This window comes from Chiloscyllium plagiosum, unplaced genomic scaffold (assembly GCF_037043375.1).
Source record: "Chiloscyllium plagiosum isolate Xiang-an unplaced genomic scaffold, Cpla_swu_hap1 HiC_scaffold_10, whole genome shotgun sequence".
NCBI lineage: Eukaryota > Metazoa > Chordata > Chondrichthyes > Orectolobiformes > Hemiscylliidae > Chiloscyllium > Chiloscyllium plagiosum.
Window position 1 is genome coordinate 99,897,287 of NW_028270148.1, and position 17,021 is coordinate 99,914,307.

At 43.1% G+C, this 17,021-nt stretch overlaps 1 protein-coding gene across 1 annotated transcript in view; it reads left to right on the plus strand.

The window, feature by feature from the left end:
* The window catches only part of esr1 (estrogen receptor 1), a 294,445-nt gene that overhangs the window by 223,022 nt on the left and 54,402 nt on the right, over window positions 1-17,021 (plus strand). Inside the window, exon 5 of the mRNA XM_043696506.2 lies at window positions 12,563-12,701. Coding sequence (XP_043552441.1) covers window positions 12,563-12,701 — 139 coding nt within the window. The remainder of the gene's footprint in view (window positions 1-12,562; window positions 12,702-17,021) is intronic.

Genomic DNA, 17,021 nt, shown 5'->3' on the forward strand with positions numbered 1-17,021 from the left:
TGAGGAAAGTCCAGCCACCAACTCTCCTTTCCATCCTCCTTAAGGGCTTATTTGGTTACCAGTGGCAGAGCATGAACCATTCGCAAGTCTTTACAAGAAGAGGCATTTGGTTTAGCACTACAATGCTTTTTTTTGCATGATAGCAATAGGCACAAGTTACATTGGCTAGCTCGGCATAATCTCAAAGACTACGAGGAACCAGAGATGACCACTTCAGGATCTTAAGCTAGATTCTCCAATTCTCCACCGAGTTCTGTGTGATGTTAACCAGTTTGATGGGGCCTATGCAGTTGCAAACATTCAGAACCATTATTTTCATATATCTGATAGATGCTCATTGGCACTGCAAAGTTTGAGTGTTTTGATTGGTCTGTGGGAACAATGTGACAGCAAAACCTTTGCTTTCCAAATCCTGAGTTGACGAATTGTTCTGTAAGAATGTAACGTCTTCCTTTAGGTGTCTAAAATTTGAGACTAGGTTGCATAGATTCAGCTTGTATTCGTTTGTGTATATACGATTATGGGTGATCTCAATAAGGTGTTTAAGACTGTTAAAAAAATTGATTTTCTTTTAACTTCACTCATTGGGATGTGAGCATTGCTGGCTAGGCTAGCATTCATAGCCTGTCCTGAGGTGCCCTTGACGAGGTGGTGGTGAAGTGCTTTTTTGAATTACTGCAGTTCTCGTCTTGTAGGTAGACCCACAATGTCCTTAGGGAGGGAATTCCGAGATTCTGACCCAGCAACATTAAAGGAATGATGGTATATTTCCGGATGGTGTCAGGATGGTGAGTGGCTTGGAGGAGAACCTGCAGGTGGTGGTGTTCCCATGTACTTGCTGCCCTTGTCCCTCTCGATGTAAGTGGTCATGAGTTTGGAACGTGCTGTCTGAGGATCTTTGGCAAATGTCTGCATTGCATCTTGTAGTTAGTGCACACTGCTGCTACTGAGTCTGTGGTGGATGATGTGGGTGCTTGTAAAGGGCATATTTCTAATGGTGGAGCAGAAAGATTTGAGGATAGGTGTATTTTTGTAAATAGAGTGTATTAGATGCTGCTTTTATGAAAATAATGTTAACTACATATGTAAAGAATCTATGATAAACCTGTAAATAGCATTGCTGCAGCCTCAACTGAGTATTGTATCTCAAGACAGCACCATTCTTTAGGAGAGATTTGAATGCAGGACATAAGGTGCAAAAACGATTTACCTAAATGTTTCGAGGAATGAGGAAATTTAGTCACATAGATGTATATTGAAACTGGAACGATTTTAAAAAAATTAGATCCAAGTTGGTTTAGAAACCACACAACAGTCCCACCTATTTCCTCTTTATATCTAACCATAGAGTCACAGAATCATGGAGCTGTACAGCACAGAAACAGACCTTTTGATCCAACTTGTCCATGCTGACCAGATAGCCTAACCCATTTGCCAGCACTTGGCCCATATCCCTCTAAACCCTTCCTATTCGTCTACCCATCTGGATGCCTTTTAAATGCTGTAATTGTACCATGTTCCACCACTTCCTCTGGCAGCTCATTCCATACACACACCACCCTCTGCGTGAAAAGGTTGCCGCTTAGGTCCCTTTTAAATTTTTCCCTCTCACCTTAAACCAATGCCCTCTAGTTCTGGACTCCCCCACCCCAGGGAAAATACCTTGTCTATTTACTCTATCCATGCCCCTCATGATTTTATAAGGTCACTCCTCAGCCTCTGATGCTCCAGGGAAAACATAGTGTACTCAGCCTCTCCCGATAGTTCAAACGCTCCAAACCTGGCAACATCCCCTTGTAAATCTTTACTGAACCTTTTCAAGTTTCACGACATCCTTCCGATAGGAGAGAGACCAGAATCGCGCACAAAAGTGGCCAAACCAACCAGTTGGTTGATTAATCAATTAAGCCCAATCACCGGCTGAAGTGCTTTCTATATTAGCAATTCTTCTTGGAGAAGAGGCGATTACGAGGTGGTCTGATGGAAGAGAAACATCCCATTGAGAGAAGGATTGAAAACCAGAGGACACTGAATTAAGTTGCCAGATATTTGAGGAAATGCATTTTCATGCCGTTCGGATCCGGGATGAACTGAATATGGTGGAGACAGATTCAATCAATGCCTTCAAATGAGATTTGAATAATTATTTGGAGAGAAAAGATTTTCAGGGCTATGGAGAAGAGGCAAGAGGATATGACTAAATGAGCTAATCTTGCAGGGAATCAGCATTGGCTTAAGGGGACAAATAGCCTTCTCTTTGTTTTACCCATTCTGTGCTTCTTCCTGTGTTCAGTCTGAAGCTATTTAGCTTCAGATGTTGTTTCTTGCCAGTTTACCAAGGGCATTGCATTATCCCCATGCTGTTTGGCTACTGACCCATATACTCAGACACCTGAATCCTGTCAGCACACTGTCAGGATATATTGCTGGGAATGGAGTAAGTGAGATATAAAAATAGACCGGAAAGGCTAGGACCTTTTTCGGTGGAGCGTAGGAGCTTAAAGGGTGACCTTATTGAGGTTCATAAAATCATGAGGGGCGTAGAAAAGGTGAATGACAAGGGTCTTTTCCTTAGAGGGGCTAATTTTAAGATGAGAGGAGAAAGATTTAGAAAGACACAACTTTTTCACACAGAGTAGTTTGTGTGTGGAAGGAACTGATAAAGAAGGTGGTGCATGTGGATACAGTTACAACATTTAAAAGACATTTGGATAAGTCCATGAATAAGAAATGTTTGGAGGGATAGCGGCCAAACACAGGCAAGTAGAACTAGTTTAGTTTGGGATGATAGTCAGCTTGGACTGAAGGGTCTGTTTCCATGCTGTATGACTCTATGACTCTACACTGGAGATCAAAATGGCTGCACTTACTGAATAGATTGATTGCGCCGAATGTAAGATAGAAAAATAGGAAAATATTTCCAGGCTATTATTAGTCTGCTCTATGCTACATTTGTTACAGCAGGCAACATGTGCTGCTATTTGTTTGTTGTTCTGTTGTACAATGGGAATTTCTAAGAGTGCAAACAGAGCTTAGCTTTATGATCTCAGTCATTGTGATTTAATCAGCCCTTCAACTGAGCCGAGTTAATAAATTTCAATGGAAACAATGCTGTTTCGGCCAAATCAGCCAGGCAAAACAAATATACAAGTTGCTTTGTTTAACCCTTGTCTTTAGTATCTTTCAAAAGGGAAAAGTCATAAAACTAAAATAAACAAGATATTAAGGATGAAAGACTTGGCCAAACGTTAGATAATTCTTTTCTTTTTTTCTCTCTTGTTGGGCCTGGCCAAACCCCATCAAATCTGGAGACGGTGCAACAGCATTAAAATTCCTGTTTCCATGATAACAAAGATCAGTTGGAACACTACATGATTAATCAGGTAACTCATTTTAAGACCTGGAAAAAGGAGTTAATTAGGGGTCCAAGTGCCACTAAGCATCATGCAGTGCCAACCACAAAGCTGGGTGTGCCCGCTCCAAGTCTTTTACCCCTGAGCTCATTGACCAACATCGGCTCTGTCGTGAAAATAAATTCCTCACCTTTGTGCTCAATGCCCTCCCTGGCCTCCCTATCTGTGAAACCTTGTCTAGCCATGTAAGCCTCTGGGAACTTAATTCTGGATTCATGCACATAAATGGCCCATTGACAGCAGCACCTTCAACTGATGAGACAAGCTCAGGAATACCTTCTTATACTTGTATTTTTAATCGTTTGAACGGTCACTGGCTACGCCAGCATCAATTGCCCATCTCTAATCGCCTGGAGGGTAGTTGAGAGTCAACCACGTTGTTGTGTGTCAGGAGTCACATGTAGACCCGACCTGGTGAGGGCAGCAGTTCCCCTCACTAAAGGGCATTAGTGAACCAGGTGGTTTTTCATGGTCATTGTTCAACTCTTAAATCCAGACATTTTTAATTGAATTCAAATTCAACCATCTGTTGTGACTGGTACTCCTGGAAACATCAGGTTCCTCAGCATCTCCTCAGTTATCTTTGGAAGCTCTCCACACAGGAGGCAAATTCATGTCCTGCTACTACACCTCTTCAGCACCTTTTCATTCATGTAGAATGATACATCGTAGAGGCTATTCAGCCCATTAGGGTTGTTTGGAAAGCTGCTGTGGTGGGATTTGAACCCAGGTCCCAGAACATTACCTAGGAGGCTGGATTAATAGTCCAGCGATAAATCCACTGGGCTGTTCCTTCCCCCTCCTCCTCACCACCATCGCTCTTCCCTCCTTAGAGACTGAATTATTTAGGACTATATTCAGCAAAATTTGGAAGAATTAGGGGAATCTTATAGAAACCTGGAAAATTCCGAACACGGTAAATGCAGGAAGAATGTTCCCAGTGGAGCCAAAACAGTCTAAGGATATGACGTACCCATTTAGGACTGAGATGAGGATAAACTGGAGAAGCTGTGAGTATTTATTACAGCAGTAACTACACTTTAAAAGGACTTTCTTGTCTCTAAAGCACATTGAGACATCCAATGGTTTGGAATGGCACTATACAAATATGAAGTTTTCTTTCTGTAGACCACAGATTGGTAGAAAATCATGAAGGGTTTTGATAGAGTAAACAAGAAGAAAATTATCTCTAATGGAGAAAGTACAATATCCAGAGAAGACACATTTCATAAAAAAAAACAAAAATGACATGAGGGCAAATACTATTATGGTGTAACTGGAAATGTATTGCCCTGAAAGGGTATTGGAAATAGATTCAGTAGTGATGCTGAAATGAAAATTGGATCAATACTTGAAAAGGGAGAAGTTGCAAGGCTTCGGGAAAAGAGCAGAAGTTTGACCTCTAGTTGATAGCACTTCCAAATAACCCTGATGGCCTGAATGGCCTCTATGATGTATCATTCTACATGAACGAAAAAGTACTGAAGAGATGTGTGGTGAGCTTCCAAAGATAACTGAGGAGATGCTGAGGAACTCAATGTGTCCCCAAGAGGACCAGTCAGTCCAGGATCGAGTCTTGTCTTTGCCGGCAGGTCTCTAACAAATGTGTGTGACCATGGTACAGGGAGTGTTAGGAGCCCAGTGCTGTTGGTTGTATGGGGGATAGGGAGGAGAACCAAACTGCAAGAGAAAGACCAATTACTATGAACCCACTCCTGAGGTTTCAACTGCTGTCCAACAGCCCACATCATCCAGTCATTGTTCAGAGAAATAAAACTATGGGTCAATGTACTATCTAGCTTGCTGTAATTATGTGGCATCTAGATCTGCTGTAAATGATTTTGTGTATAATCTCAGGCATCCATTGAACCGCATTAGCGGTAGTGGGAGTGGGTGACATTGTCGTTCAATGGGTACCACTGCTGCCTCACAGCGTTAGGGATCTGGGTTCGAATCCATCGCTGGGTGACTGTCTACATGGAGTTTGCACATTCTCCCCGTGTCTGCGTAGGTTTCCTCTGGGTGCTCCCGTATCCTCCCACAGTCCAAAGATACACAGGTTAAGTGGACTGGCCATAGGAAATGTAGGATTATAGGGTAAGGATTTGGGTCTGGGTGGGATGCTCTTCGCAGTATTGGTGTGGACTCGATGGGCTGACTGGCCTAATTCCACACTTTAGGGATTGTTTTTTTAAATCCCTATCACTTGGAAAACAACATCAGAAACAATGCAATTGAAAATGTGCAAACTTTCAGATCTAAAAGAGAGTTGGCTACTAAAAGAAACAACAAGGAAACTTGTATAAGTAAATAGAATTGTTGGCAACTTTGAATGACTGGGTCTGTCAAAATGGCTGGATATTTTCTGCTCCCTGTTGCTGTGGAAATGAAAGGAGATATGAATCCAAATTATAATTTTTGGCCGATCTCACCAGTTAAACTATGAATTGTTTCAGAATTAAATAAAAAGACTGAGCAACTTAGAGTAGCAATCCTGCTATCTGTGTGTAGAAGGAGAGCTATAAGCCATATTGCAGCTTCGGCCTCACTGAGGAGCAGAAAAAGCCAGTCAGGAGAGATTTTGCTTTCACAATGCATTGTGAACCTTCTGTTAATGTTACTGAGGGATGTTTGCCTTCGACATCAGAGCTTGGCGGTAGAGGGAGAATATTGACCAGAGTGTGGCTACACTGCAAAGTCTAGCTGAATCTTGAGAGTTTGGACAATTGAAAGCATCTCTCATTAGAGAAAGGATTTTCTTAGGCGTAAGAGATCCTGAAGTAGGAGCAAGTCTGCTGAGAAAGTAGAAACTTACTCTCACGAAAGCTAGTAACTGCAGATGCTTTGAGATTGTCCAGCATCAGCAAGATTGCAAGAGGGAGAAGAGTATTATGCTGTGAGACTATTCCAGTCCAAACATGAACAACTTATTGTAAACAAGGATGAAATATTTGCAGAAAGATCAAGGTCAGTGCAGAACATATTTCAGAGAGCGTCATGTAAATTAAAAGGAAAACATGTCTAGCATGGGGAAGGTATTGCCCTAAGTGCAGAAGGTTTGGCATGCAAGTGTTTAGCTGGAAAGAATTAAAACAAGCCAATAAAGATGGATTCTGGAGAGATATCAGTCAGTGAGTCTGAAATATCATTCTAGACCATACAACAGGTTCATCTTGTCAGGTCTAATGGTGATAAATGGGTTTGTGACTGTTAGACTAATGAATGCAGAAAGGGAGCATCAAGTGAATGGGACATGTGAATGAGACACTAGTGCCTCTTACAACATCATAGAATCTTAGTATTGCTACAGTGTGGAAGCAGGCCATCGATCCTCTGAAGAGCATCCCACCCAAACCCAAATCCCTACCCTATCCTTGTGACCTTGCAATTCCCATGGCTAATCCACCTAGCCAGCACATACCTGAACAACATGGGCAATTTAGCTTGGCCAATCCACCTAACCTGCACAGCTTTGGACTGTGGGAGGAAACCGGAGCACCCAGAGGAAACTCATGCTCGAATCCTGTCTCTGGCGCTGTGAGTTTGCAGAAATTTCTCAAGGTGGTGATTCAAGCTGAAGCCTTGAAAATGAAGTTGAGGCTATAGGATAGGACAATGTTCATTCCAAGCTGGCAGCCCAATGCGAAAGGAAGAATGATGGTCCAGAGTCACAGATAGTGGACTTTGAAATTCACTCATCTTAGCTGAAGCAAGAATAAACCTTGAATTGTTAACCCGTTACAATCCAGAAGAGATTTGCAGCATTTTGCAGACCACAAAGGCATTAACGACTGAACAGACCCTAAGCAATTACAAAAATGTTTGCAGGTCTTAAATTTATTCCCAGTGAATATTATCTAAAAGTGAACGTGAGACTGAGGCTAGACACTTTATTACCAAGGAGGTATATGCAGGAAAGTAGAGTTGAGGTGAAAGCCAGATCAGCCATGATCGAACCGAATGGGAGAAAGGGTCAAATATCGACTCTTATTCATTGTTTACATGAATATAGAACATTCCAGCTCAGTACAGGCCCTTCGGCCCTTGATGTTGTGTCAACCCATGAAACCAATCCCAAGTCTATTTATCCTACACTATTCCATTATCATCCATATGCCTATCCAATGACCATTTAAATGCCCCTTAAGTTGGCGAGTCTACAACTGTTGCAGGCAGTGTGTTCCACGCTCCTATTACTCTCTGATTAAAGAAACTCCTTCTGACATCTGTCCTATGTGTCCTATTTTCTGGCACCAACCAGTTCTGAAGAGGAATCGTGCCAGTCAAAGCATTAACTCTGCCTCTCTCTCCACAGATGCTGTCAGACCTGTTGAGTTTCTCCAGCATACTGTATTTCAGATTTCCAGCATTTGCAATAATTTGCTTTAACTCCTTTTGACATGATTTATTTATAAGCCAGTACTGCATCTGCCGCGTAGAGTTCCAGCTGCCCTCGGACTCAATGTGAAAGACAAGCTGGAGGAGCTAGAAAAGGAGGGAATAATCATGATGGGGATAAATCCTCCAGAGAGCACAGGAGCCAGATTGTCCATCAACCTGGACAACTTAGAGTCTGCATAGGATCCAAAGGATCTGAATCAAGCTCTGAAAAGATTTCATTGCCCCCAAGCCAACCACAGAAGAAACTTTGTCACAAGGCAAAGCAAATGGGGTTACTGCTCCTGAGGAAAAGGATGATCGTTAGCAAATGAATTTGGATCATAGAATCCCAACAGCGTGGAAGCAGGCCATTCAGTCCACATCAATCGTCCGAAGAGCATCCCACCCAACTCCTGTAACTCTGCATTTTCCATGGCTAACCCACCTAGCCTGCTCATCCCTGGACACTATGGGCAATTCAACATGACCTATCCACCCTAACCTGCACGGCTTTGGACTGTGGAAAACCAAAGCACCAAGAGGAAACCCACACAGAAACTGGGAGGATGTGTAAAATCCACACAGACTGTCGCCCCCAAGGCTGGAATCAAGTCCGGGTCCCTGGTGCTGAGAAGCAGCAGTGTTATCTACTGAGCCACGGTGCCATCCTAATGAAAGTAGTGTTTTTGTAACTGCACTCTGTTCGGGAGATACAGATGTTTGCATCTGGAATTTGGCGTTTTCACTGCCCTGGAGGAATATCAGTCTATACATATGGTAGTCGGGGATCTTCCAGGAGTGGAAGCTAAAATGGATGGTCTGCTAGTCTATGGATATGGAGGTATAATGGATGAAGCCATCACAGAACAAGTGTGCCTGCTACAGAGAACACATCAGATGAAGCTGAGACTGAGCATGAAAACAGACGCAATTAAAAATGCCTGAAGTTAGGTACCCAGGTCATGCAGGAGAAAGTGAGGACTGCAGATCAGAATCGAAAAGTGTGGCGCTGGAAAAGTACAGCAGGTCAGGCAGCATCCGAGGTGCAGGAGATTCGACGTTTTGGGCATAAGCCCTTCAGGAATGTACTGAGGTCATGTGCTGAGCACAAAAGGATTGTTGGAATGACCTAGTGACTCTGGTGATCTGATTGAGGTGTTTTAAATGTTCCTGGAAATGATTGGGTTGACAGAGAGTATCTGTTTCCTCTTGCAAGTGAAGGGTAAAAATTTAAGAGCTAGACATTCATAAGCATATTCTCTGGACCGTCTGGAACTCTGTTACAAGAGAGTTTGTGAATGCTAGCATCCACCACTTTAGAGTCTGAGATCAACGGATTCGTTAAATAAAGGTTATAAGGAATATAGAATAAATGTGAGCAGGTGATTTTGAGGTACAAGTTAAGTGAATAGCAGAACAGGCTTGAGGTGCTGAATGGCCTTTTCCTGTTCCTATGTGCCTCTCTACATATGAGATGGCTCTGGGAAAACTAAAAGAGAAATGGTGGTCCTCATGCTTGTAAGTTTCACCTCCATTGTTACATGGAGTTGGAATGGATCTCAGGAGAACAGTATCATCAGATCATACTCACTCATCTCCTGAACCTCCTGAGCTCTTGGAAGGTGCTACAGAAATGCAAGTATTTCTTTCATCGGCAGTTAACTTGAAACAGTCTGGGAGCTATGGTCTCTCAGCAACCATTTATCTTATAAGTCGCACATTCAAGTCTTGTTTTCACATTTTCATTGAAAATCCCTGCATTTACATTTGAAAGGAGCAAACAAGTCACAGTGTAATTACTGCTTCTGGACAAAGGTGGCGCTGCTGTCTGTCTGTCAGGACAACATTGAACATAGAACATTCCAGCGCAGTACAGGCCCTTCGGCCCTCGATGTTGCACCGACCTCTGAAACCAATCTGAAGCCCATCTAACCTACACTATTCCATTATCATCCATATATCTTATCAAAACTTCATGGTTTCTATTTAGTTGTGAACATAGGAAACCTTGAGGCAGAAACATTACAAAATTTGGAGGGGGCAGATGTAAATTCTGTAATATATAAAGATTCTTCTTAGCGAGAGGCAGGTAAATCTCGTCATCAGAATTTGTCTATCAACTTGTCAGATATCCAGTGAATAAATAAATCTCTCCTAACCCTTTCTCTCAGGTGTTCATTGTGAAACCTCACTCAAAGAGATTTGAAGGTAACGTGTGGAGATGTTCAAACTCATAGCTGTGTACCAGGAAATGAGATTGTGTTGTAGACTGTGCTGCTTTAAAAGTAACAAAGATTTTACACAAAGTAGGAAGATAGGAAAGAACAAAGGCAGGCTATTCAGCCCCTCAGGGCTATCCCACCATTCAGTTAGACTCAGTTCATTTATATCTTAATTTAATATGCCTGTCATGTTTCCATACCTTTAAAGCCCTTGTCAAACAAACATGTTGAAATATTCCAATGTCCTTCTCTCAATAGCTTTTTATGGAGAGAACTCCTGATTTCCAATATCTTTTGTGTGGAGAAGTGATTTTTGATCTCAGCCTGAACAGCCAAGTTCTGATTTTGTGTTTATGCTTGTCTGTTCTGAGCCCCCCCCAGCAGAGGAAATAGTTACTTCCTATCTAGATATTTTCCGAATCAACCTGTTCACCGATGTTCTGAAACACATCCAGTGAATGTAGGCCTCGTGGCTCAAAGGTAGCGTTACTACTATTGTGCCACAATAGCCTCTTTCTCCTACCTATCTTACCAAATCTTTAAATCGTCTTAGCCTCCTCAATTAGGTCATCCCTTTATAAGCAACAAAGAACAGTACAGCACAGGAACAGGCCCTTCGGCCCTCCAAGCCTATGCTGACACATTTTGCCCTTCCATACTAAAACTGTCTTCACTTACTGGATCTGTATCCCTCTATTCCCTTCCTATTCATGTATTCATTCAGGTGCCTCTTGAATGCTGTTGTTGTGTCTGCTTCCCCCACCTCCTCTGGCAGCATGTTCCAGGCACTCAACACTCAATATGTGAAAAACCTGCCTCACACATCTGTTTAAACTTCCTCCCCCGCACCTTGAACCTGTGTCCCCTCGTAATTGACCCCTCCACCCTGGAAAAAAGCCTCATACTTTCCACTCCATCCATGCCATTCACAATCTTTTAAACTTCTATTTGATTGCCCCTCAACCTCCTGCGTTCCAGTGATAACAAACCCAGTCTATCCAACCTACCTTCATGGCTAAAATCCCCCATGGTGAAAGTGAGGACTGTAGATACTGGAGATCAGAGTCAAGAGTGTGGTGCTGGAAAAGCACAGCAAGTCAGGCAGCATCCAAGGAGCAGGAGAATCGACGTTTCAGGCAAAAGCCCCAAAATGTCGATTTTCCTGTTCCATGGATGCCTGATCTGCTGTGCTTTTCCAGCACCACATTCTTGGCTAAAATCCCATATACCAGCAACATCCTGGTAAACCTTTTCTGTACCTTTCTCTAAAGCATTCACATCGGTCTGGTAGTGTGGTGACCAGAACTATACGCAATATTCCAAGTGTGGCCTAACTAAAGTTCTATAAAGCTGCTGTATAACTTGTCTATCCTTATACTCAGTGCTCCTTCCAATGAAGGCAAGCATGTCATAAGCCTTTTTTACCACCTTATCTACCTGTGCTGGCACCTTCAGTGATCTGTGGACCTGCACACCCAGATCCCTCTGCATATCAATATTCCTAAAGGTTCTGTCATTCATTGTATAATTTCCACCTATACTTGACCTTCCAAAATGCATCATCTCACTTTTGTCCAGATTAAACTCCATCTGCCATTCTTCTGTCCATGCCTCCAACTGATCTATATCCTGCTGTATCCTCTGACAATCCTCCTCATTATCCGCAACTCCATCAATCTTTGTATCACCAGCAAACTTATTAATTAGACTAGCTATGTTTTCCTCTAAATCATTTATGTAGATCATGAACAGTGGAGGTCCCAGCACTGATCCTTGTGGAACACTACAAGTCACAACCCTCCATTGTGAAAAGCGTCCTTCCACTGCCACCCTCTGTCTCCTGTGACTAAGCCAGTTCTGCATCCATTTTTCCAGCTCACCCCGATATCATGTGACATCACCTTTTGCACCAGTCTACCATAAGGGACCTTGTCAAAGGCTTTACTGAAGCTCATGTACACAGCATCAACCGCTTTTCCCTCATCAATCATCTTCGTCACCTCCTCAAAAAAGTCGATTAAGTTAGTGAGCCACAACCTCCCCCATCTAAAGCCATGCTGTCTGTCACAAATCAATAAATTTGCTTCTAAATGTGTATAGTTCTAGACTCTGAGTCTTTTCCAATAATTTCCCGACCACCAAAATGAGACACATGGGTCTGTAATTTCTAGGATTATCCCTGCTTCCCTTCATAAACAATGGGACAACATTGACTATTTATCTATGATTTATCTATTAATCTATGATGGTCAAGAGAATACATGATCAGCCTGTGCAACTGGTCCTAATAACTTGATCCTTTTTGCCAATTATATTTGAAGAAGTTGTCAATGGTATTACATAATGTAACCGAGTGCATTAACAGGGTTGAATGGTCTTTGATTCATGTGGTCAGTGTCAATGTAATCTGTAAATACTCGCTCCAAACTGAGCCCGATGCTGAGCTGTCAGTGTCATGTACAAATGTATGTTTGCTCTGTGCCTTGTGTTCACTGTCATTCGTATGTGTGTGTGTCTCTAATGCGGTCTTTTCCCCCACTCCCCCAGGATTTGTGGATTTAACACTTCATGACCAGGTGCAACTGCTGGAATGCTGCTGGTTAGAAATTTTGATGATTGGCCTTGTCTGGCGCTCCATGGAACATCCCGGAAAGCTCATATTTGCACCAGATCTGGTTTTGGACAGGTACTCCCATCTTAGTTCATTAGTTTGCACAGATGTGGTTTTGGACTCTTGCAGATTTTTAAGGTACATTGGCCAGATGCGTTATCCTGAGCCAAAGTCCTTTCTTTCCCGAACACCCTTCTGACTCTGTGTGGATGGGTTGAGGAACACAGGCTGTAGAAACACTTCTTGCTTCAACTCTAAAGATGGTTAGTGCTGGTTGGAGGCAGAATTATAATTTCCTCCCACAGTCCAAAGAGGTGCAGGTTAGGTGGATTGGCCATGCTAAATTGCCCGTACGGTCCAGGGATGTGCAGGTTAGGTGGATTAGCCATGGGAAATGGAGGGTGATAGGGTAGGGGTGTGGGTCTGTGTGGGATGCTCTTTGGAGGGTCAGTGTGGACTCGATAGGCCGAATGGTCTGCTTCCACACTGTGGGGAATCTATGATATCCCGCTCCACCATGCCCAAATCCGACCTTTTAGATTGGACCTTGGATTTTGTGAAGCACATTTACAGGCAAGAAGTGGACAACTTGACAAGCAATGGACCAAGTATGTTCATTCCACATTCTGACTGTTTGCTTCCTGCTTCTTTGTAGGCATCTAAGTATCTGAATAGGGGGCTGCTTAAATAGGCAAGCTGTGTATCCATTGCCAGTTTGGGCCCCTATTATTGGGAAACTGAGCAGTCATGCAGTGGTGTACTACTGTCGACACTCAATAGCCAAGCCAGTAACCTGGAGGGATTGATTCACTTGCCTTATACCAGAGCTGGGAATAGCTTTTCCAGCTCCGCAACCACAAAGCATTGCCAACCATCGCTCACCTTCACTCTACTTTCCCCATGTCGAGTGGGGAGTTTAAAATTAGCTCAAGAGAATCGTGGAGTGACAGTATGGGACAGTGAGAAGGATAGAGAGTACATAAATGTCTAAATATGTGCAAACTCAACAGACTGGGAAAGCACACTGAATCACACAACTGCGAAGGGTTGGGCAGAATAACAAACACATTTTACACACTGTGTACAAAATAATGTGACCTTCTGAGAGAAATGGGAAAACAATGTTGAAAAAGTACCCCAGTCAATGGGGCTGCAGTTCGTTCCTTGTGATTGTAACTTTCACAACAGAGAAAGACATTAGCAAATCATAATGGGGCAAGATGGTGGAAGAATGCCCACCAATTTTATATACTTGTATCAGGTTGTCCCTCAGTTTTACATGCTGCATGGGCAGAAGATTAGGAGTTGGAGAGGGGAAGAAAAAGAGTCTGTCTTTGCTTTCCCTGGGATTGCAGCAATGTCTGGTGAGCTGCTTAGTTCCCTAAGGAAGTCCAGAGTCCAATACAATGGAAGCAGAGAAGCAACTCACAATCGTGTTAATACTGCAGATTAGGGAGAAACAAATTTGCATTTCTGTTCTATTTCTGCCACATTCTGAATTTGGTGGTTCTTGAATTTGGACCCCTGTTAACGTAGACTAAAGTTCCAAATTTGAATTTGTTACTTGCCTTATCCACATCTAATTCAGATTTGCAGTCAGTCTTGGCCTGTGAAACAACACTCGGTCAGTCCAGATGCATTTTAAAAGTAGCACATTTGAAGCATACCTTTGAGGCTCCAGTGTTCACAGTGACTGTACTCTTGCCATTTGCAAGATGTGGCGATACATCCAAAAGGCATTCCATTAACTTTCAGTAATGTTTCTTGGCAACACGTACGTTTAAACATGAAAGAATCTCTGGCAAGTGGCTGTGTGACTGGAACAGAAATTGAAACCTTGATTAGTAATGCAGGTGACATCTTAGTGGAGAGAGGTAGGATGTTGATATGGGACATAGGGTCCATGAGATTGACAGAAAAAGGATTGCTGCAGATACCAGACAGGCAGATTATAAAATCACCGCTTTCCATGCAGCAAAGGACTTGTTTACATAGAGTCATAGAGATGTACAGCATGGAAACAGACCCTTCGGTCCAACCCATCCATGCCAACCAGATATCCCAACCCAGTCTAGTCCAATCTGCCAGCACCCGGCCTATATCCCTCAAAACCATTCCTATTCATATACCCATCCAAATGCCTCTTAAATGTTGCCATTGTACCAGCCTCCACCACTTCCCCTGGCAGCTCATTCCATACCCGTACTACCCTCTGTGTGAAAACGTTGCCCCGTAGGTCTCTTTTATATTTTTCCCCTCTCACCCTAAACCTATGCCCTATCGTTCTGGACTCCCCGAACCCAGGGAAAAGACTTTGCCTATTTACCCTATCCATGTCCCCCATAATTTTGTAAACCGCTATAAGGTCACCCCTCAGCCTCCGACGCTCCAGGGAAAACAGCCCCAGCCTGTTCAGCCTCTCCCTATAGCTCGAATCCTCCAACCCTGGCAACATCCTTGTAAATCTTTTCTGAACCCTTTCAAGTTTCACAACGTCTTTCCGATGGGAAGGAGACCAGAATTGCATGCAATATTCCAACAGTGGTCTAACCAATGTCCTGTACAGCCGCAACATGACCTCCCAACTCCTGTACTCAATACTCTGACCAATAAAGGAAAGCATACCAAACGCCTTCTTCACTATCCTATCTACCTGCACTCCAAGGTCTCTTTGTTCAGCAACACTCCGTAGGACCTTACCATTAAGTGTATAAGTCCTGCTAAGATTTGCTTTCCCAAAATGCAGCACCTCGCATTTATCTGAATTAAACTCCATCTGCCACTTCTCAGCCCATTGGCCCATCTGGTCCAGATCCTGTTGTAATCTGAGGTAACCTTCTTTGCTGTCCACTACACCTCCAATTTTGGTGTCATCTGTAAACTTACTAACTGTACCTCTTATGCTCGCATCCAAATCATTTATGTAAATGACAAAAAGTAGAGGGCCCAGCACCGATCCTTGTGGCACTCCACTGGTCACAGGCTTCCAGTCTGAAAAACAACCCTCTACCACCACCCTCTGTCTTCTACCTTTGAGCCAGTTCTGTATCCAAATGGCTAGTTCTCCCTGTATTCCATGAGATCTAACCTTGCTAATCAGTCTCCCATGGGGAACCTTGTCGAATGCCTTACTGAAGTCCAAATAGATCAAATCTACTGCTCTGCCCGCATCAATCATCTTTGTTACTTCTTCAAAAAACTCAATCAATTTTGTGAGACATGATTTGCCATGCACAAAGCCATGTTGACTATCCCTAATCAGTCCTTGCCTTTCCAAATACATGTACATCCTGTCCCTCAGGATTCCCTCCAACAACTTGCCCACCACCGAGGTCAGGCTCACTGGTCTATAGTTCTCTGGCTTGTCCTTACCACCCTTCTTAAACAGTGGCACCACGTTAGCCAACCTCCAGTCTTCCGGCACCTCACCTGTGACTATTGATGATACAAATATCTCAACAAGAGGCCCAGCAATCACTTCTCTAGCTTCCCACAGAGTTCTCGGGTACACCTGATCAGGTCCTGGGGATTTATCCACCTTTACCCGTTTCAAGACATCTAGCACTTCCTCCTCTGTAATCTGGACATTTTGCAAGATGTCACCATCTATTTTGCTACTTTCTATACCTTCCATATCCTTTTCCACAGTAAATACTGATGCAAAATATTCATTTAGTATCTCCCTCATTTTCAGTAGCTCCACACAAAGGCCGCCTTGCTGATCTTTGAGGGGCCCTATTCTCTCCCAGTTACCCTTTTGTCCTTAATGTATTTGTATAAACCTTTTGGATTCTCCTTAATTCTATTTACCGAAGCTATCTCATGTCCCCTTTTTGCCCTCCTGATTTCCCTCTTAAGTATACTCCTACTTCTTTTATACTATTCTAAGGATTCACTGGATCTATCCTGTCTGTACCTGACATATGTTTCCTTCTTTTTCTTAACCAAACCCTCAAATTAAAGACGTTACAAACAAAGGCTAGGAAACTGGTTAGGATAGGGACCACACAAAACAATTCCCACCTCTCCGCCTTTGCAATCAAAGGGTTTTTCTGGGCAGAAGAACATCACAGTATCAGATTACTGGGATCCTAGTTGTGGCGCTTTTCACTTGAGAGTTATCATGAACTCTTTCCATCTTATGCTTTATTTGCAGCTAAGCACCTGCAGCCTGCTGAAGGTTATCATAAGAATGTCATATCATTTCTCTCTCTTGCTGTTCCTTTGATACGTCCACTGCACCTCAAACAATTCATTGTCATCCATTGATTTCTAATCGAACCTTTCTCTGTGTTATTGCTTACATTAGACAGCATTAGGGTGGAATTTAATGCCCTCGCTATTTTAGAATGGGGGCGGCATTTAATTCGTGAGGGGAGGGAGCTGGGTGAGAAC